This window comes from Lepidochelys kempii, chromosome 1, assembly GCF_965140265.1.
Source record: "Lepidochelys kempii isolate rLepKem1 chromosome 1, rLepKem1.hap2, whole genome shotgun sequence".
Lineage (NCBI taxonomy): Eukaryota > Metazoa > Chordata > Testudines > Cheloniidae > Lepidochelys > Lepidochelys kempii.
This window is the reverse complement of record NC_133256.1, coordinates 25210944-25234636: the sequence shown is the minus strand read 5'-3', so window position 1 is coordinate 25234636 and position 23693 is coordinate 25210944. Positions and strand designations below refer to the sequence as shown.

At 42.2% G+C, this 23693-nt stretch overlaps 1 protein-coding gene across 8 annotated transcripts in view; it reads right to left on the bottom strand.

The window, feature by feature from the left end:
• FAT3 (FAT atypical cadherin 3) overlaps positions 1–23693 on the bottom strand; it is a 559292-nt gene that overhangs the window by 303375 nt on the left and 232224 nt on the right. For all 8 annotated transcript variants that reach the window (XM_073336876.1, XM_073336917.1, XM_073336926.1 and 5 more), the window contains exon 3: positions 4777–5091. In XM_073336876.1, coding sequence (XP_073192977.1) covers positions 4777–5091 — 315 coding nt within the window. The remainder of the gene's footprint in view (positions 1–4776; positions 5092–23693) is intronic.

Genomic DNA, 23693 nt, shown 5'->3' with positions numbered 1-23693 from the left:
GCCAAGGATGAGGGTTTTGGGGTGCAGGAGGAGACTCCAGGCTGGGGGCATGGAGCTGAGGAGTTCAGAGTGTGGGAGGGGGCTCCAGGCTGAGGCAGGGATGTCGGAGGGGGTATTGGTTCTGAGCTAGGGCTGCGAGTTCCAGGGTAGGGCCAGAAATGAGGGATTCAGGGTGCAAGAGGAGGTTCTGGGCAGGGGCGGGGAGCTAGGAATGTGGGGGTGTATGGCAGGGAGTTTAGGTGTGGGAGGGGGTTCAGAGCTGGGACAGAGGTGCAGGAGGGGTGTGGGGTGCAGGCTCTGGGAGGGAGTCTGAGTGTGGGAAGAGGCTCCAGGCCAGAGCAGGGGGTTGGGGTGTGGGAAGAGGTGCAGGATGCAGGCTCAGGGCTGGGGCCGGGAGTGGGAGAGGGTGTGAGCTCCAGGAGTGAGTTTGAGTTTAGGAGGAGGCTCTGAGCTGGAACAGGGGTATGGGAGGAGGTGTGGGGTGCAGGCTGTAGATGGTGCTTACCTCAGGGGGCTCCCGGAAGCAGATGGCATGTCCCTTGGCTTCTTGGCACAGGGGAGGCCAGGTAACTCTGAACTGTGCACGCTGCCTGCAGGCGCTGCCCCTGCAGCTCCAACTGGCCATGGTTCCCAGCCAATATAAGTGGCAAAGCCAGTGCATGGGGTGGGGGCAGCGCGCACCCTCCACCTGGCTGTCCCTCCTCCTAGGAACCAAGGGACATGTCGCCACTTACGGGAGCCACACAGAGCCGGGTAGGAAGCCGTTCAGCCCCGCCAATGGGACTTTTAACAGCCTGGCAGTGGTGCTGACCGGAGCCGCCAGGGTCCCTTTTCGACTGGGCTTTTGGGTCAAAAACCGGACACCTGGCAACCCTATGGAGCAGGGACCTGGGAGAAGTGGCTTTTCATGGTCAAAATTGCCTCTTTATCCTCCCCCATCAGAGCAGAATCTAGAAGAGGAGAGAATGGGTGGTGTCTCATGGGCCACTCCCCAAAAAGCAGAAAACCTTCCTATGTCGCTAGAACCATCTGGATGGAGTCTTCAGACTGGGCTTCTTGCTCAGATGGACATTTCCTCATTGGAGGACTGAAAGTCTCACTTGAAAGTGAATTAAATTTATATTATTTTATTTATACTTCATCAGCCCTACAGCCAACACGAGGGCTCCATTTTGCAGGGCACTGCCTATATACTTAGGAAGAGACAGTCCTTGCCCTAATGTGCTTATATTGTACAGAGACGTGGGAGACAAAGGGATTATTATTATTTCCATTTTACAGATGGGAAGCTAAGGCACAGAAGAGCTAAGGACCAAATATTTAAAGGTATTGAGGTGCCTTAGGCTGCAGATAGACATGGCATGGGATTTTCAAAAATGCTTGGGCACCTAACTCCCATTGATTTCAATAGGAGTTAAGAGCCTAGGCACGTAGAAAATCCCTCTAGGCACCTATCTGCATACTGAGGCAGCACCAAAATACCCTTAAAAAAAATCTTGCCTTAAGTCACTTGCCAAAAGCCTGCGGCCCAGCCAGGAATCAAACCCAGATCTCCAGCGGCGTGCCCTCACCAGAGGGCGATACACTATGGTGATAAGTATATGATAAACTAGGGTGTAATATAAACACATGGATAGGTACTGCAAACCCATCCCATCAACATTATAGAACTGTATACAACTGGAATGAGCACTGAAGAGGATGAAAGCAAGCTTTGGAGAAAGGGAAGGTGGAAAACCTTGTCATTTATGAATTGGTGAAACGAGTGTATAGAAACACCATTATAAAATGGACCAACCAGAAGTGATTCTTTGGAAATACCACACAAACTGCACCCAAAAACAAAAAGCCAGGGATTTGCTGAATTTATGATTTGATACGCAGTGGACTACTGTCCATGCCAGCATGGGCCTAAATGGGACACTACTTTAATTTTCACTCACAAAGCCAGACTAGTCATAGATGAAAGATGACCGACTGTTTACATTACTTAAAATTTTAGGACTGAATTAATTCCCGTGGCACAGATGAATAGTTTCATTGTGAGGCAGAAACACCCAAACACCACTCACCTATACTGCCATCGCTACATTGCCACCTGTGACATATCTGGGTTCATACTAAATATATTAAGCTTTATTTATTGTACAGAATGCTGCAACATTTAAGTCTGCCTTGCAAAGCGCTACATAAATTACAGCTTTGCTGAATGTCAGCTAGCACATAAAGCTACACAAAAATCTGAGACAAATCTCTTCCGTATATGCTGGAAAACGATAAATCTATTTCTTAATTACTAGAAAACATCATAACTGAGAACCTGTTTCTTATAAAAATCGTATCAGTAAGAAAAGACTGTGGTTTGAAAGAGGTTTAAAAGCATCTTGGGCAGCTCACTGAAGGCCACTTTCTAAAGCTAACACTGTATGTTTCTCTCTCAGCTTTGAGTCTCCCACCTCCCATTGCTGTCACCGAGAACCGTGCTGTTAAAACCCACAGCACTTTGATAATTTGTGAGACTGTGATTCCAATCCCTGGCTTTAAAATTGGAAACCTCCCTTCTCAGCACCACAGAACCAGTGTACACATACACCACCAATCCATCCACAGAAGAACTTGAAGAGGGGGAAGGGGAGAGGCATCCCATCCAGTTTTCAGAGTTTTCCATTTTATTTCTCTTTAAGTAAGCTGCACAAAGGGAGCGGATTTATCCCACATGTACACAATCTTTCACAAATCATACACTGGCCAGAAGATTCCCATAGCACAATAAGGTCCCTCCTGAGCTACTGAAATATAAACGTTAAATATTAAAAATCTTACTTGCCATCGGCACTAGAAGCTCTGAGAGAGTTTGCAGAGCTTAGGAGGGGAATGGCTGAAGACTCTAAGTTCCAGCCATGTAAACTTGGTAAAACTAAGCAAAGCAAGCTTCAAATTAAACTCCCTATTGAAAAGAACGGAGGCACCCTTGTGAGGGGAAACCGTCCTGGTTCCCTGATCGAGGGTGCTCTTATAGCTATTATGATTATTTGTATTACTGTAGTCTTGTTGCTGGACCTGGACTGTACCATACTAGGTGTCGTCTGAACACAGAACAAAAAGATGGTCCCTGCTCCACTGACCTTGACATCGGAGGCAGTGCAGTTGCACTGAACAGGCTGTGCTGAAAGATTTGGGGAGCCAATGCAGGGGAAGCACAGGCATTACTACAACCCAGCTCATCTGGGGCTTCTTTCACAATGGGGATTTGGGGGTGGGGCCGGTGGATCAACCCTCCTCTTCCATCCCTTATCATGAGAAGGTGTGTGATTTGGGCTTTAGGCTGTGTATTTGCAGCAGATTCAGCGAGAGCACTTATTAAGGCCAGTCTGCAGGGTTATGCCTGAAAAGAAGTCCGCCAATTCTTTTACCACATATAGTAGCTGGGCTGCCTAGCCAAATACTGCATAGTAGCAAAGTTACTTACCCCCTGTTATTACTCACAACTGATTGTATTTGTCTTTGACTTGCGTACACGTACACAGATGTAAGTCTTTTTAAAAAATGTAAATTGAGGTTTATTTAAAGCAGTGCAGAAGGCATTTGGCCATGCATCTTTCATTAGAATGAATTGGGGGCGGTGGGTGAAAGCCCACACTGCTTTGAAAAATCTCTGCCTATTGCTATGAAATATCCCACCACCTTCTTCGCTACAGAATATGCTGTCAGGTCCACATCAAGTCGAGGAGGTTTGCAAGGCAGATAATGGATGGTAGACAGCATGGAGGCCATTTTGCAGCAGCATACAGGTATGCATGCGGGATAATGTAAGCGGTCTCAGGCTCAACCACCTATTGCACTCTTTACTGTTCCCGAGTGTTAATTCTTGATCTTCCAGCTAAGGTGTGGTATTTATAGCACCATATTCAGCTAAACTTTAAAGCACATGCATAGTCCCACTGAAGTCAATGTATGCGTGCTCAAGTGCTCTGCTGAATTGGGGCCCAGGTGAGCTAACAGGTGACTGCAATGCAGCTCAGAAGAATAACCAGATAGACAGCATCATATCTGTAACATGTCACCCATATGCTCAGATCCCCAGCTGGTATAAATCTGTGTAGACTCAATTTAAGGCCCGAGAGACCATTAGATCATATAGTCTGATCTGCTGTACAAATACATGCCATAAAATTGCATCCAGTTAACTCTTGTATTGAGTCCAATAACTTGCGTTTGACAAATGTTGACTTCAACGGGGCTACAACCAAATTACAACAGATGGGAATTTGTCCCATAAACTACAACAGCTCTAACCCACTGGTAAATCTTCCCTAGCAGCATTAAGTGTACTTAGTATAGCAAAACCCTATCCCTTCGGGTAAAGTTGATGAGTAATAATACCCTTAGTATAGCAAAGCCTCATCCCTTTTGGTAAAGTTGTTGGGTAATACTGAGAAGCTATGAAAGAGGAGTAAGAAAAAGATCACCATAACGGCAAAAAGAAAATATTGTTTGGGTTGCACCATCTGCCAATGCAGATGTTTACAGGCACAAAGGTGTACACAACAGTATCACAATCCTTACACAAAGGCTATGGTTACTGCCACGCTATTGAATCAACTGTGAAATTGGAACTTGACTGTTGGGAAAAAAATAGGCAACAATTTCCCCAAAACATCCCCACACACAAAAAAACAGCTTCAGAAGAGTCCAATGCAAGAGACAGAGAAAGAAAAGCAGCTCTGTACAAAATCCACATAGACCAAGCAACAAAAAGCAGTGGTATCTCATTACCTGTTTTTGGATTGATAGCGAAGAAGTTCTGAGGGTTTCCACTTGTAATCCTGTATGTCAGTTTTTCACTGCTGCTGGAGTCGGGATCTTGGGCCTGGATCTGAATGACAGATACATCCTTCGGGGAGTTTTCCATGACAGCCGGATAATAAATGGGTTGAGAGGTCAGAGGGGCATTGTCATTCACATCTTCCACTTCAACATAGACCTCGATGGTGGCATAGAGTGGGACAACACCACGATCAGTCGCATACACTGTTAGCCAATAGGATTTGGTTGTCTCTCGGTCAAGGACATCTGCAGTATAGATCACTCCTGCAGGAAAGACAAGTAAGCACAGTACTGTGGGTTACCAAAAACAATAGAGATAATAAAAGGTGCATCTTCACCTGGTGTTTCGAAGGAGAGTACGGTGCAGATGTATAAAGCGTGTCCATCGCAACAAATTACTAAATCATTAAATATGCCTATGGACACAATGACAACAGACATCTATCCTCGGCCATCTGTTCTCAAACCCTGTTTGACACCTCCACCCTCACCCGAAGAAAAACCTGGGAAAAGAGAGAGGCTTAGCAGATTTGGAGTGGTGAGGGGCAAGTTCCAGAGTGAGTAACACGTCACCAAAAATGCCCTGGGCAACAACCCCATCTTCTTTAAACCCTGGGACTGTCACATCAGTGGTTCTCAACCTATTTACGATCGTGGGCTGCATACACAACACTCAATGATTTATTGGGCTGCATCCACACTATATATATATATATAGGATTGTATGGCCCTAAGAATGTCACATGGGCTGCTGCTATGTGCTGATTGGGTCGCAAGCGGCCCTCAGGCCACAGGTTGAGAACCACTGCATCAGATGATCACAACTGATGGGAAGGAGAGAGTTCCTCCTCTGAAAAGACCTCCTCAGACTTCGCTACAGATATTGAAACAAACAGGGGATGAAGATTATAATACTGACGTTGCTTTCAAATTAAACCAAACAGTGATAACACATTGTCACACATTGCATATGTTCCAGATAATCAACAGCCTGATACATCCATGGTAGCAAATCAAAGGATCCTCCATAGAAACCTATCACACTCTTTATTAATCAAGGCCCATCCACTCCACCTGCTGAGGACAGAAAATGTCAACAGGTTTCCCATCCACTCTGAGTGTGTATGTAGAGCTGCCACCCTTTAGGATATATATAACTACACGCCACGCATACCCTTCCCCAAAAGCCATCCGCCCACCTTCAATTCAGTCTACAGTGACGTACAGACCCATTTTTCTCCCACTGAAATCAACAGCAAATACCACATTGACTTCAGTAAAAGCATCACAGGGCCCTTAAATTGTAAATTCCTTGTGGCATAGACAATTTCTTACATAGGTCCAATCCTAATTTCAGAATTTACATTCCTATTGACTTCAGAGCAGACTGTGTTTGCAGAGTGACAAACACAATAACAGTGCACAAATAATAATAATACCAAAATAAACGCATTCAGCTGTATTTTTCCCACCACTTTTGGGATGTATACAAAGACCGTTTAGTTATCCTAACCCGATACTAACATTCTGGCAGAAACACCAATATAGCTGAACTCAAGGATGAAATATATTAACAGGGACAGTCTGGAGAAAAGTAAGTCATGCTGTTAATAGAGAGAAATTAGTGAAGAAGCTGTAGGGCAGGATGGTAACAAGAAACTTGGATTTAGCCACAGATGCATTTGGTACTAGATAAAGAATTTAAATGCATCAATTTTTCATTCAGGAGGCAGATCTGCTCATGGGCCAGAACTAATGGGTTATTTTTGATTACACCATTCAGCACAGGACTTTCCGTAGCAGCCTGAATTCTTACACAATCTTTAAGCTAATCAAAACAGATGAAAGTGATCCTTTATAAATTCAGGGCTGCACTTGTGCCTTGGAGGCCAAACCAGCCATTTGTGATGGGTGTTGGTTCAGCCAGGATTCCAGCATGTTGCCGTGAGATATCTATTGTTCTTTAAATGGTTTAAATTTAGCTCCCCAGTTCTAGCTCTAATGGCCTGTGTGGAAGGGGTAAGATTCATGGTCCCAGCCTCACCCCACTCTGGAGAGACTAGCATGGTAGCTAAGAAGTGACTCTGCTCACCTGCCTCGCTGGGCATTGTCCTTGATGAGAGAATGTGAGTGGGGGAGGAGAATGTGAGTGGGGGAGGAGAGTAAACTCCATGTGTATAAATGGCTTATGTACCAATGTGGGCCAGAGATTGTATGCACTCCACAAGGGTTATCACAGCTCCTTCAGGTAGTGAAAACAGCAGGGAATGACAAAGGCAAATCACTCATGTTATAACACCTCCAGAGAGGTACCACTTCTGGAAAGGCTAACATATTCTGATTCAAACTGGATTCCCCAGAGACCAACAGAAAAAGAAATGACTTTTGGACAAATAGCCCAGGCTTAAACTGACTCAGGGCCTTTGTTTTAGTTCCTGACTGGATGAACTTGTAACCACAGGGAAAACCCAATTGTGGGGTTTGAAGGACTAACCCCTACCAGAGTCCTATGTTGGAGTTGGGGGTGACCTCAGGTAAGCTTTTTAGCATGTGTACAGGTTCTTTTATTGTTTTTATATGTTTTCTCTGTAATGCTTTTACCTTAAGAATAAATGTGTTTGCTCAGATGGAGCTATCTGGTAACTTGTAAGCAATACACTGGTCATTGCCCTCAGAGAAAGCAAAGCGCAGGCACTGGCCTTTTAGGCAGACTGGCTTGCTGGACATATTAGTGTAGATCAGAGAGCTGGGCAGCCTTAAAATCCCCAGTCAGGAGGGAGTGAGACATGGATCTCCACCCAGGACAGGCGGCGGCTGGGAGCCAGAAACCCCTATGTGGGTGCCCTTGAAGGACCATGGAGGGGAAAATACAGGTGCAGTTACCGTGAAACACTGACAGAAGTCATATCCAGCACCCTCCCCACTGATTTCTGCTCAGCACTGGAGAGAATAATAAGGCCCAAGTAGTCAATTAGTAGAGGCTTTGGAAGTAGGAACACTTGTCCACTAGGAAGTATACTGAGGCTACCAACTTACTTCTATTCTTTAAAAGTTTTCAAAAAACAAAAAAAACCTTTTTTGGTGTGAACAGCCTATCTGATAAGAGCTCCCATGCACTTCAGTCCAACGCACAGACGAAAAGATAGAGAGGGAGAAAATGGCATGAATTCCAGCAATATAAATACTCAAGTCTTTTTACAGCAGCATCAGGTCCATGTCCTTGTTGATCAGATAATATTAATCACCTAACACAGGGAAGTAATGCAGTGCTTTAGAACAAAGGGAGAGTATATTCTAAATATCCTTTGTCGACAGGCCCTGCCACATAATGACTTTCTGTAGGAACACGGATGAAATATGTAGTGAATAATGATGGAAATACCTAAAAGTCCAGAAGAGAAATGACATTCTGTGAATGAAAAGAGCCCATAACAAACAATGCACTCTGGAAATAAATAAATCCAACCAGGAAGGGATAAAGCAAAGAGATGAAGAATAAATAGCCACAGAAATGCTAATTTATCAAAAAGATGAGAGGGATTATTTTAGATACGTAAACAGAAATTGAAATGACTGATTTTTTTTTTCCCAAGGAGAGCAGGGGAATGTGCTGGGAAATTAACAGCTGTTTTTGAAGCTGAGTTCCACTAGTACTGAGCTGACAAATATATTTTCTGAGACCTTACTTTACTTTATGACTGCGGGCAACGGTTACTTTGCACTTCTTCATTTTACAGGGAAAGGATCACAAAACAAGTGTTGGCAATTGCCAATGGGTCTTTTCCAATGGATTTAAACACTGATTTATTAAAATGTTCCAGCTACAGATTAAGTTCCTTTGTTCAGTATTTCTGGCCTTTTCACCCGCCATGAAACAGGAACTTGATAAACAGATTAAAAATTTATCTACTTTCATTTGGATGTTCTCTAACTATACCACCTCCCAATATCCTCTGCTGACACAGTCTTTTGGAACTCCCCACAAGAGTGCTCCCAAGTGAAGCACAATAATTTCCTCCACATTTATTATCACTATCGAAGCATCTACAGGATCCACTAAGTTCCTAATACCTGATCCAAAGCCCAATGAAGTCATTGGGAGCCTTTCTACTGATTTCACTGGGCTTTGGATCAGAGGGCTAGTGCATAACCAACAACCCATCCGACATTTCCTGCAGTCTGTTGGTACCTCCTCCCACCCCAGCTTCCAACAGAAAGAGAACTTTATTTTGAAAAGCCTAACCTTTATGGTTGTGAAACCTTCTCAAATGTGAACCAATGCATCATCGTCTTCCTGCATATCTAGACAAACTAATCTTAAGAAAGCTTTTAGACAGCCTCCAGTCATTCAGAAGGATCAAACTTCATGTCAGTGAGGTGTTAACTCTGAAATATGTTTGCTGTTCATTATATTGGCATGAAATCAATGTGCGTATCACAGAGTGGTTGATACAATATCATCACAGACATTAGGAGGTGGAAAAGATTTTACTAGATAATCCAAACCTTATCTTAAACTTATCCCTGTAGTAGCTGTTTATTATTGAGAATGAATAAGGAAGGAGAGTAGAGAATGTGTGTGAATGCAGGATCACCAGAGATGCAAAAAAGACTCCATTCTCTTCAAAACTGGATTTGGTGACACTATTTGGTGACACTATTTTACTCTTTAGCAAATAAAATATGTTCAAGGTAGTTACAACTATGAAAATGTTCACTGAAGAAAAGAACTTTATTTGCAGCTGCCACAAAAGTAGAGAGAAGTGGAGATTTGTGCTTTCAGCTGCAAGCTTTTTCATGGACATGGGATGACCTTCTTCATGTGTGAGCTGCCAACCAATTTGAAAAGAAATACAAGTGAGACAGTCATCCCCATTGTGAACAAATCAAGATGTGCCAAGGATCACCATTAGTGATTCAGAAATTTTTTTTGGGAGGGGAAGGGTGGGAGGGGCGGCAAAGAGGAGGAAGAGGGAAGGTCTGAGTTATTTCCAGACCCTTTTACAGCTGAACTTGAAAAGTATATTGACATACAATGTTCCAATCCGCTGTCACCATCTTTTATGAAAGACTCGCTTACTGAATTTCTGTAAAATGACAACTGAGTTCCAGATAGAGAGTATATAAGAAGGCTGTTTGTCGCACCCTCTGTGGAAGTAGTTAGATTTGTGAACAAGCTTTTTCTTACAGTGCTTCTATAGAAATCAAAGCTTTGCAACTCCTTAAAATACTGAAACTTATATTACCTAAGGCACGTGGTACCCTCAGAGAGAGAAACCAAGACATCAAGAAGCTGAGGTCAGAAAAACACCACCATTGATCTGCCTTCCACTACAGCCGTCAAAGTACATTTGGCCTTTGTGATTTGCAAATCACTGTGTGCGCGAAGAACGTTATAAATGAAAAACAACAACAGTATGCATTTATCTCTGGTTAAAATCCTACACACATTTCAATGTAAATTAAACACAGCCCTTGGGCTCTTGGCAACATGCCAGCACAGCCCTCCCTGCTGCATAGGTTGTGCAGCAACTTTCTCCTAGAGGCCTGTTTTCCCTCTTTCCCCAGCAAAAGAAAAGGATTTAGCTACTTCCTCCATTGATACTGACAGGCCTTTACCCATGGCACACACTGAAAAGCTAAATTAAAATGAGACATATAAAATACAGTGTGAATTAGTGGTTAGTACAGGGGACAAGGAGCCAGTGGCCTACCATTCTATTCCTGGCTCTGCAAAAATCACTGAAAGGGTCACAGTCACTTCAAAAAGCACCTGAAAGTTTTGTATTAACTATTATTGCAAGAAACCACTCAAGGTTGTTACAGCTGAAACGGATCAGAGAAGAACATTATTTTTCTTCTTTCTTTTCTTTTCTCAGTGCTGTTGGTCCGGCGGTTGCTGGGCCTTAAACTCTGCTAGCTTGTGGTAGTTATTAAAATAGGACTTCGCTAGCAGAGCCTGGTAGTTTGCAATCTGGACCTGTAGTCCCGCCAAGGAATATATCTTCTGGCCCAGCAGATCCATCCTCTTTGCCACCCTGTCCGCAGGGGTAGACTTCTGCAAGTGCTAGGATACCCACTCTGCTGCCGCATGGACCACCAGAGAGCGACGGGGCGGAGGAGTAAAAAGAAAATCTACCCTTTGGGCAGGTACAAAGTATCTCCTCTCTGCTCTCTTAGGTGTGGGGCACAGGAGGCAGGGATGCGTCACATGCACCGGTGAGCATTCTAGATGCATTGGCACCATGGTTGTCGTCAGTACTATCAGATCCCATTTCTGTCAGGCCTACCCTTCACACGGAGACGGTTGGATGCTAGTCTGACCTCTCACCCTCACCTAGCCCAGCTTGGGGAGGAACCGCTGTGCTTAGGAGTAGTCCGTGGCGGGGATCTGCTCTTGTGCCTGTGAGAATGTTTTTTACTCTAATGTTGGGACTTGTCCTTGGTACCAACAGATCAAGGGCATGGGAGGTGCTCAGAGGGGCGCTCACCACAGGTGACGGTCATTGTACGGGGTGTTCCACCAGTCCCAGATATGAATGTGCCCTCGATCTCATAGCTTCCTCCATCAAGTCACTTATAGAGGTGGAGCTCTCGACCTTCCCGGGTTTGGGGCAGGAAGGACTTGCAGATGGAACAGCGAGCCACGAGTCACTGAGGTAGTAAAGGCGCCTCTGGTGCTTGTCGCTCACAGAGAATGAGTGTGGACAGGAAACACCGCTTTTAAATCCCAAAATGCAGGGCATCATCCTAGGAGTGAGGGGTTGGGTGGACAGAGAGGGATCTGTCCCTCAAAGGGGGAAAGAACTACACTAACTTATCGATCTACCTACAACGATTTATAACCATATATGCTGAATGAAGAGTAGTCACTCTCTCAACAAAAAATAAGAGGGAGAAGGAACAGGGGTTCCGACTCAGGCCACGAGGCAGAAAGAGGGAACTGGAGAGGCGTAGACCCACCCTACCTATTATGCCCTCTGCTGGGAGTACGAGGGGACGAGGTATACATGTGCGGGTCAATGGACACTGCTAACAAACACTTTCGGCCTCAGGCGCATGTGCACCCACATAGGGATCATCACTCGAAGAAGAAGAAATACTGTTACACTTGAGAACTGGATTTTACTCCTCTGCCTTTGAAACAAAGGAGTCGAACACAAACAGTTTAGGAAATAGTAATCATTTGGTCTCAAAATAAAAACGATTATGGGTATATGTGTGCATTACACAGAGGTAAGCATGGATAAAAAGAACATGGTAAAATTCTGTTTTATCACTCAAAATTCACAGGGAGAAAAAAAGATTGATTTTTAAATGCTACTAATTATTCATAAGCCTCATCAAAGGCTCAGTGTTTTTAATAGTAGTGAACCTCAGATCACATTTGTCACACAACCAATAGCCTAGTTCCTTGCTAATATTTCCTTTTTAGCTAAAATAAATTTTAAAAGATAGTTGGATAAGGACATCGTTCAAAAGCTCACCGTTGAAAATAAAGAAAACAAAAAATCTTAAAAACCTAATCAGGGCTCATTGAAATTTATACATTATTCACAGCCAAAGAGAAAAAAAATGGTTGAAACTAGGGCTGTCAAGTGATTAAAAAATTAATCACGATTAATCATGCAATTAAAAAATTAATCACATTTAATCAAATGATTAATTGCACTGTTAAAGAATAATATAATATTTATTTAAATATTTATGGATGTTTTCTACATTTTCAAATATATTGATTTCATTTACAACACAGAATACAAAGTGTATAGTGCTCACTTTATATTTGTTTTTGATTACAAGTATTTGCACTGTAAAAAAAAACAAAAGAAATAATATTTTTCAATTCACCTAATATAAATACTGTAGTGCAATCTCTCTATCATGAAAGCTGAACTTACAAATGTAGAATTTATGTACCAAAAAAACTGCATTCAAAAATAAAACAATGTACAATTTTAGAGCTTGCAAGTCCACTCAGTCCTACTTCTTGCTCAGCCAATCGCTGAGACAAACAAGTTGTTTACATTTGAGGAGATAATGCTGCCTGCTTCTTCTTTACAATGTCACCTGAAAGTGAGAACAGGCATTCTCATAGTACTGTTATAGCTGGCATTGCAAGATATTTGCCTGCCAGATGTGCTAAAGATTCATATGCCCCTTCATGCTTCAACCAACATTCAGGGGACATGCGTCTATGCTGATGATGGGTTCTGCTGGATAACGATCCAAAGCAGTACAGACGGATGCATGTTCGTTTTCATTTTCTGAGTCAGATGCCACCAGCAGAAGGTTGATTTTCTTTTTTGCTGCTTCGAGTTCTGTAGTCTCCGCATCGATTGTTGCTCTTTTAAGACTTCTGAAAGTCTCCACACCATGTCCCTCTCAGTTTTTGGAAGGCACTTCAGATTCTTAAAACTTGGGTCGAGTGCTGTAGCTATCTTTAGAAATCTAACTTTGGTACCGTCTTTGTGTTTTGTGAAATCTGCAGTGAAAGTGTTCTTAAAATGAACAACATGTGCTGGGTCATCATCAGAGACAGCTATAATATGAAATATATCGCAAAGCGTGGGTAAAATAGAGCAGGGGATATACAATTCTCCCCCAAGGAGTTCAGTCACAAATTTAATTAACGTATTTGTTTTTTAACGAGTGTCATCAGCATAGAAGCATGTCCTCTGGAATGGTGGCCAAAGCGTGAAGAGGCAAACAAATGTTTACCATATCTGGCACATAAATACCTTGCAACGCTGGCTACAAGTGCCATACAAATGCCTGTTTTCACTTTCTGGTGACATTGTAAATAAGAAGAAGGCAGCATTACCTCCTGTAAATGTAAACAAATGTCTTAGCAATTGGCTGAACAAGAAGTAGGACTGAGTGGACTTGTAGGCTCTGAAGATTTACATTGTTTTGTTTTTGAGTGCAGTTATGTAACAAAAAAAATCTACATTTGTAAGTTGCACTTTCACAATGAAGAGATTGCACTACAGTACTTGTAAGAGGTGAACTGAAAAATACTATTTCTTTTATCATTTTTACAGTGCAAGTCTTTGTAATCAAAAATAATAATATACACTTTGATTTAAATTGCAACACAGAATACTATATATGAAAATGTAAAAAAAGTCCAAAATATGCAATAAATTTCAATTGGTATTCTATTGTTTAATAGTGCAATTAAAATTGTGATTAATCGCGATTAATTTTTTGAGTTAATTACGTGAGTTAACTGTGGTTTATCGACAGCCCTAGTTGAAACTAGTATAGGTGAATCCATATTATTATTATTAATTTATTTATTATTTAATTACCATAGTGTCTGGGAGCCCTAGTCATGGACTGGGATCCTGTTATGCTAGGCGCTGTATACACACAGAACAAAACATGGTCCCTGCCCTAAGAGGTATATTTGGGGGCATGGATCAGCATTCACGTTGCACACCTCATCAGTACCCAGCCCAGGCCAGGGAAGCTAACAATCCAACCAGCAGACCAAATTCATTGATGAATCCTGGTCACATGCTACCTGAGGCACATATGCTAAGAAGCAGAAGGGACATACAATCTAAGTATAAGATAAAAAACCTCCGATGGATACAGGCAGAGAGGAGAGTACCAGTGATCAATGAGAAAACATGGTCAGCATGACTAGCAGTGGTTTCAGCACACCAGAAGCCTAACCGCTGTCGAGTTTTTTGCGGCCATCACAGCAAAAAAGTGTTTTAACGAGAGATGTGAAGGCAGATAATGAAGTCACTTTGCAGATCTTTCTCGTGAGATTTGCAAATATAATCCCAAATGTCAGGACCAGCTCCTACTCCTGGCATAAGCCAATTATATTATTTTTGAAGGACTGAAAAGTAAAGGTTATAATTATAAGGAGCCTTACTTTTAAAAAAAAAAGTAAAGAGTGACATGATTTGTAGATAAGATTTTTCTCTTAAAGATTAAGAAAGAAAATGTACGGTTTAAAGAGCCAATATTATACCCATGTATTTTTGGCTTGGGTAGCTCTCATAGGATAGGCCTCGATGTTTATAAAAATAGGGTCTATACCTCCTTTAGTAGATGTTTGATTATTTCCATTAGAGATAAACTGTAAATACAACATACAAAGATTAAATAGCTTCAGTCCAATTAATATGCCGACTGCTCTCAATAACCAGTGCAAGAGCTGATTTGCATGTCAGGGATCTGATTCAAAGCCCTTTGAAGTCAGTGGGACTCAGGGTAAACCTTGTACCGTATCCCACCCCTCTTTAGGCCCCTTCAGGTCAGTAGCTACTCTTCTGAAGGCTAGTGACGTCACGACAAGCACAGAACCCAACCTGAGCATACAGGTGGCCTATAGTAAGTAGCACCCACTGCTCCCATTTAAGCACCTTTGAATATCATGCTATTTAGGTGCTTAAAGGTGGATTTAAGTGCCTAAGTCTAGGCTCCTCACTCTCAAAATTTTGCCTTCCCATTTTTAATATACCACATCTTTTGTAAATTTTAGTGCATATTAAAATGCCAACCCAACTCCCATTGAAATGAATGGAAAAATTCCCATAGATTTAAATTGGAATTAGAGCATGCCAAGAAATGGTTCCAAAAGCAACATTAACGCCGTGCAGTCACACATATGTAGCATTTTCTAATATTATTTTTCTGTTTAAATGCATCGCTTACTACCTTACTGTTTATATTGTGAAATGTATACCATAAACATACCAAACGTGCAATGTAAGCTAGTTAACATTCCCGCTGGAAGCTTAAAACTCTTATGTTTTGCCATTTTTGACTGTGCAAATTCAATGTTGCATTAATGTGAAGCCTTTGCATTTGATACCGTACTCTAGTTGATAGCTTAATAAAAGAGAATTAGGGAGCCAATTCTCACTAATGTAATTTCTATGGATATTAAAGATTGCACGTCGATATAAAAATTCCAGCAATCACATTGTTTGACACAATTTCTTGAATGTCCCAAATTACCCAGGATTAACAAGGGTTGAGAGTGGCCAGGGTACTCAACATACAGTTTTGGTATCCAGCATGTTGGGGTAATGTGGGGTGCAGGTAAGTAAAAAAATTCCAGTTGACTAAGAGGGAGGGAGTTTGGGTGCGGGAAGGGGCTCAGGGCGATGCACACCTCAGGTGGCTCACAACAAGCAGCGACATGTCCCTGCTGCTCCTAGGCAGAGGCACGTCCCACCCCTAGTACTTTTAACGGCCCGGTCAGCAGTGCTGACTGGAGCCACCAGTGTCCCTTTTTGACAGGGTGTTCCGGTCGCAAACCAGACACCTGGCAACCCTAAACCCCACACAACAGTTTAGGACAGGAAGTGAAGCATATCTTACCACACTGAAACTGCAAGTGTCTGGAATCTGGGCCTGCAGCACACCCAGTGTCTGGTGAACCTATCAAGCACAGCTGGCCTGTAGTAGACTGCCTGACTGATTGGAAGAGTCAGCAGAGCAGCTCTTAAGCCCAACAGTAGCAGCAGCTGAAGAAAGCATTCACCCATGGCTGCGATAGCTCCTGTGCCTTGTTCCCAGTCTCACTTCTGCCTTGGACCCAGCCTGGCCCCCCTCCGGGTAACCCAGTTCTAACCCTTGGCTCCATTCCTGACCTCTGATTCCAGCTCTCCTGTTCTAACCACTAGACATGACTCCTGCTCTGACCATGGGGGCCTGACTCCTGCTCCAAGCACTAGGCGTAACTGCCCAGGCACCAGTCATGTGACAACAAGGGGAATTAGGCTAAATATAATCATTAAGCTGAAATTTGCCCCAGACATAATAGCCAGCACACTCTAACATTAAATAGATAAATTACAATGGGCTCTTTAATGATCAAATTAGATGAGAACCCCAACTTCATGTTCTAATTGAACGACAGAACCTCCAATAACTGTGCACTCTCAGGCATCATGCATTGGTTCAGCACAGATTCAACTTGCCTCCTACATGCAAATGCCTCCTACTGAATAATCAATGCCATTTCATGCAGGGCCTGGGATTCCTAGAGGACCTCCCATTGAATTACTGGGTCTAATTCTGCTTAGTTTGGGAGACCTGATGAGAAACACTGAGGTTGCATGGCTGCTGATATTAATATTAAGCTTCCTGAGAAAGCTGCATTGTTGTAACACCTGAAAAATGTGTGTCCTTCCTTACCCACATTAGGTATTCTACCCTTCAAGGTTAAGTATTTTCCAAACTAACATCCTCAAATAACTTAATCTTGACACTGTCAGTTCCCATGCATTGGCTTTATCTTATTATATATATAAAAATAATTTCAAATCAAAATGAAACACCATTTTAAAATGACAACTGCAAACTCACACATTAATTTCAAAGCAATTTTCCAAGATCATCATCAAGAAATTGAACCGCACACTCAAGCCAAATACATTTTCTATTTTCTTTCTAGTATGGATGAAATTAGATGATTTTGCCAACATTTTCATCTTACTGGGGCTTTTCACGGTTGCTATATTTACCAACACAGTCCTATACTCAAGGAAATTTTCACTATCAACTTGCCTTAACACCAATAATAATTTCTTGAGGCTCACTGGAAAGAAACAAACCGAATTCTCAGAATGTTTCTGAAAGCACACTTGCATAGAACAGCCAGAAAAGAACCAAAATAGCTTTAACAATATCAACTTGAGTGTAGCTCTAAACCATATAAGCTCTATCTGTGAGATTTCCCACAAAACATTGTCACTGCCTGTTGACTTAAAGAGCCTATCCAATCTTAGAGTGATATCTCATATCTTGGCTCTGGGAAGGCATCATACTGTCCTGTTTGCCTGTCCCTTGCAGTACAAGTTTTGCTTCTTCTGAGTACTGACTCTCCAGCAAGGACAATCCATCTTCCTTGAATGATTGGAGAACTCTTTGCAGGCAAGCCTGACTTTCTTTCAGACTGGGTTGAGCTGCCATCCACACTTGTGTACTGCCTCTGTTCCCATGGGTATGCTGGATCTCGAGAGGTTTCTTCCAAGGCTCCATGTTGAGGACCTGGTATCTATTTAAAACTTCTAGCTTTGTAGAATTTCTCTTAGTCCTCTTTGGTGGCCATCCTCATGTGTCTCCAGTTGTGTACAATACCACCATGACCTCCTGGCTCTGGAGGTTATGAACCACCAGGCCTCCTATCTGACTTCCTCTCTCCCCCATTACTTGGTGGACAGCTCCATTCTTCTTTGAACCCAGGCTACTGGTGTTTCCTGAACCTGGATGTCTAGGAACTCCTCAGCTTCTCTGATTCTCAGTAGCATCTCAGCTTGCAGCTCCTCTCCAAGAATCTTTTCTTTCAGAATTGCCATCAACTTGCACTTCATGCACACGAAATCCGTTTGGTCTTCAAGTGGGAAAGAGAAACCCGGAAAGTACGATACAAAGCTAAATGTAAATATATATATAAAGGATCAAAGAATGTAGGCCACACTTACAGAATGGGGAAGCAGTGACTCTGAAAAGGATTTGGGATTGTACTGAATAATCAGCTGAACATGAACTCGCAATGTCATGGTATCGCCAAAAGGGCTAATGTGATCCTGAGGCAACAGGGCAATCTCAAGTAGAAGTAGAGAGGTTATATTACGTCTATATTTGGGACTGGTATGCCCCTGCTGGAATACTTTACCCAGTTCTTGTGCCCACAATTCAAGAAGGATATTGATAAACTGGAGGGGGTTCAGAGAAGAGCCACATGAATGATTAAAGGATTAGAAAACATTCCTCAGTGATAGATTGAACTCATTGAGTCTATTTAACTTAACATAGAGAAGGTTAAGAGATTTGACTATAGTCTATACACCTCTACATGAAGAACAAATATTTAATAATGGACACTTCAGTCTAGCAAAGAAAGGTATAACAGGATCCAGTGCTAGAAATTCAAGGTAGACAAACTCATACTAGAAATGAGGCATAATATTTTTTCACAGTGAGGATAATTAACCATTGGAACAATTTACCAAGGGTTGTGGTGAACTCTCCATCTCCAACAACTTTTAAATCAAGACTGGATGTTTTTTCTAAAAAATGTGCTCCGGGAATTATTTTAAGGGAAGTTCTACGGCCTATGTTACACAGGTCAGACTAGATGATCACAACGGTCCCTTCTGTCCTTGGAATTTCTGAATCTTTTAAATTGTCTGACATACATAGATCCAGGGATGTGCTATGTATACAATGCATGCATTGTATGTCCCAGAACTACAATGTCGTCCAACTGGTGGCCCATGGAATGATTCTGTCTGGCCCCCAAACCCAAATGGAGGATGCCATTTTGTTACACAGCACATAGTGTGCAAGATCACACCTCGTGGAGGATGCTATTTTGTTGAACGTCATTACAAAAGCCTGAAAATGTAGAACTGAAAAAGTTTTAACGGGGATTTGCCATTATGTAACTAAAGAAGGCATGCAACTTCCCTTTGCATGACTCCATGATTCAATAATTATTAATAAGACATCATGCCTTTGTACATTTCCAGCAGATGATCAGATTAAATGCATGGCAGTTGTTTAACACAGCTCTTTGAGGTTTGCATTTTGATACCATGCATCTAATAAAAGGTCACACCTACAGATAAGACCTATTAGACTGCAACTATATGGAAACATTGTTGAGTTCTTGAATTGAGTTAATCTAGTAGATTTCTGCATAGAGGACTAAAAAGGCATGCAAGTGTAGAATTCAATACACCAGGCATGCAAGACTAGAACTGAACTGCCCCTGACCGAAGAAAACTAGAGGTGCAAACTCTTTGTCAGGATGGAACGTTTTTATCTATCATCTAAAAAGTGTTGCATGGCTTATTAAAATTTCACCGCATGCTACTGCATAGACCTCAGTGCTTCCTGTGACATTTTTTCTTCTCTCTATCCTCTGAAGAGATGTGCGAAGGACATCTCACCTTTAATGAATTAAAATTACCCTATTTCAGACCTCCACAGGCTATTTGTACTGCCTGGAGCTGAAGCTCTCGTGGTTGCAGAGGGAAATGACTATTAACTGGAGACCAAAGCTGGGTTCAGCTGTTTGAAGGAGATAACATCTGTCAACAGGGAGAAAAGTTAGGAGACTCTATCCATCCAGTTCAGTAGGGACTACAGGTCTCTTGTACTTTTGCTAGTCCAAAGCTTAAGAAAACGGATGTGCCATACTGTCCTTCAATCACATGGTGCCTCCTCCTTGTCCACCTGTTATTTGGTGCAGGAATTGTAAGTCCCTCAGCACTCACACAGGAGCTCATCTGATGGAGTCTTCAATACACTCCCTTCTGCGCTAATGCTTTACTGGGACTGGTGGGACCACAGTTCGGGACCTGCTGTCTCCACTTACCTCCACCCATTGCGTCTGTAACAGGCGCTCCCAAAGGGGAGAGGTGGCCACAGTAACAGGACACAAGACAGGTGTTGGTGAACAACATTTGGCAAGCTACTCACTCCTGTCTGAGCTGGCAGCCAAGGAGGCTGCTGAAAAAACTGGCTTGTGTCCTTTCATTAACTGAAGGTTGGAGCTGCAGAGATATAGTTATTAGGTAGAAGGCACAGGGCCAAATGCTGCTCTTGGTTTCACATGTGTGGCTCAGCTGGAGCCCTGCACATGTATCCGCAGAAGTTGGTCTTTTACTTGCAGCCAAAAAGGTGATATTATTGGCTGCCTGCTTCAAGCTCATCAGCCCCAAAGCCACTTTTTCCAGCAAATTTGCTGGCCTAAGAATCCTACAAAGAATAAAATTTCTAATATTTAAGCACTTTGATCTTTTATAAATGCTGTTTTAGAAATATATAGTTTCACATGGGAGACAAGAGTCCTCTGTGAGCCTTCCTCTATCACTTCCAATACGCTCATCACCAATATGTATCCTCCCACTAAAAAGTGATTAAGATGCAATTAAGAAGCATCCTATGATGTGCCTGCAAGTAAGATCCACTTCCCGCTGAGTATCACAACAAATAAGCAACTCAGAACTTTCTAATGGTGATGACGGCTTACATTTATAAGCCTCCTTCTCTCAGAAAGCCCCCAAACTTATTTAAAAACTTTACACAGGAACTACTTCAGCTATCACAAAGAAGCAGTTACCTCTATGACGGTGTAAAGTTAGAGAAGTAGAATGCAATTATCCAAATTGGAAGTTGGCCAAGACATTGCTGGCTACTAGACCTATTCCTGAGGAAATATGGCATGGGACCTTTAAAGTGGGCAGAACCTTAGTTTCCAGCTGATGTGAAACATGGCGGAAATTGAGCTCTTGCTATGATGGTGGATACAGCATGAAACCTTGGCTTGTACAAGCAGCACTTTAATTGTATTTCTGTCTCACTCCCCACAGTCTGTCTAACTCATGGCAATAAATGGCAGGGTCAGGAAGACAAGGCATAAGGAAGCTGGGTAGGAGGCAGTGTTCATTTAATCTTCTTGTAGTTTTAGTTTAGAAATTTTCTTTGATAATATTCTACAATCAAGACAATATTCTCAGACACTCTGCAGACAAGAGTATGGAAAGAAACACAAAGCTGAGAGACAGAAGGAATAGTGGCAAATAAGAACAATGAAATAAAACCCATGACATGCACGACCATAGTCTGCAGTGTGATCTTTCAAGATCTCAAATGCTAAGATGGGGAAAGCTGAGATGACAGAGTGCTAGTAAAAACCGAAGTGATACAGGTTGTACTCTACCTTCTGACTCAGAATGGAATCAATTACCTAACGGCACTTGGTTGCACTGGACAGTTAGAGGCTCTGCCTTTCAGATGAGACATATAACCAAGTCTCTGACCTCTTATGCGCCTTAAAGATCCAATGGCAACTTCTGATAGTTCTCCCCAGAGAACTCCCATATGCTATTACGTGATACGATTGTCACTTTGGCTAGAAAAGCCACTTCCTCGCAGTGGGTGTGGCTTCACCTAAGGACTCCCAGTAGCAGAGAGGATCCCAAAGCTCAAGAGAAGCTGTGTGGTTTACTGCCCATTCACTTCGGACAATGCTAAAGGTATTCAAAAGGATTCTGGGGCAGTTAAAGTGGAGTGAGATCATGGCTGGGACTTAAAAAAATAGAAAAAAACCCAGCAGGGAAGAGCAGGTGGCAGCTACCCCCAGACCACTGCTGCGAGCAGACCAAACAGGCAATGGCAGAAACGGCTGCTGGAGTCTGGAGGGAGGTTGCCCAGCAATGGGGGAGAGAGAAAGAGGCCAGTGGCAAGCGAGCACCTACCGGCACCAGAAGCAAAGGGACACAGTAAGTGGGGAGCCAGTGGATAGGGACCTCAGCAGCCAAGTTGCATCATTTTCAGGGTGCCAGTAATACAGCTGAACGGGAGAATGTCCACCTCATAAGGGACAGGAAAGACAGAGAGTAGGAACAGTAGGGATAGTCGTAAGAGGAAAGTGGTATATGAGGGAAAGAGAAAGGAAGAACAGCACAGTTAATCAAGGAAAAATAACTCAAGTGTCTCTAAGTAATTAACAAATTATTAGAAAAACACTGACAGAAAATGGTGAGAAAAATAAAGCAACAATGAAATGTGAAGGAAGTAAGCTGTAATAAAGGAGAACCAGACTTAAGAAATAAGGAGGAAGTGAGCTTAGTGAAAATAAGAAAAGAGTAAAGACTGTAAAACAAAACATTCGGACAGTATCTTAAGATATACAAGGTGAAGAGACAGGAATAGAGAAATTGACAGAGAGCAAATAGACAAAGCCAGAAAGGAGCAGAGGGATAACTGCTCAATCTAGAAGCCAACACAACACATCAAGGAAAACTGTGGTCTTTATTTAATTTGGAACTCGAAACAATAAACAAAGATTACATAATAGGACTGCTCAAGAGATAACATCCTAAGAACTTTTCCTCCAATCTCTGGGCTTACAGAGACTGAAAACTGAGAAACTGAAACAGGGACTGTGGCGTTATGCTCTAGTGTGTTATATTTTCTAATTCCAAATTCTGTTATTTCATAAATATAAATTGTTACCTATAAAGTGAGTTTAACTGAGATAGTAGATAATATATAGTAGACAAGAGTAATAGTTATTAGTAATTAATATATAGTAGGTAAGAGTAATAGTTTACAGTAGCTTATGGTGTAAGCCTAAGTAGCAGTTCCTGCTAAAACAACTAACTTTGATAGACTTGTGATTATTCCCCACTTAGCTGATTTGTACTTTACCCCAACTGATTGAGATAAAACATAATTTGGCCTCTAGATGGTTTCTGGCTTGTTTTAAATGCATGCACACACAAAAATTGCAGCACCTCAAATTTAGTGTTTTATGGCTAGACACTGATCTTTCTGAAAGGGGAAAAAATGACATAGCAATAAAGTAAATAATGAAATGCGGGAGTACCAATACTTATGATATTATTCCTAAAGACAAACTACTGGTTGTAAGGGCTCATGAGAAATAAACCACAGAAAATAAGGGTTTTACTATGGATGCACCACAGATGCAGGCTTACTGTGTCTATGCTTTACAATGACTTCTATCACTGTACCATGCTTATTCACAACAGTGAAACTGTATATACATAGGTGTGTACATTTTATACAGATGCAGACTCCTATACAAAATGTAAGGGAAGAAAAAGGAAAGACAAAAATAAAAGGAAAATGAACGGCCAGTGCATACACAAGCCAACACTTCTTTTATCTGCATGGGTTGCCTTACAAACCCATATTCTTATTTAGGATGACACTTTGATAAACACTTGGCATTAGAATTTGCACTCTAGAATATTTTAGCTTTTAACACCTTCTTGTACTTTGTGCTTTAAGATCTAAAACACACAATAAATATGGTTTGTGCTTGGCCCAGGACTAACCTAAAGGCTGTGTTT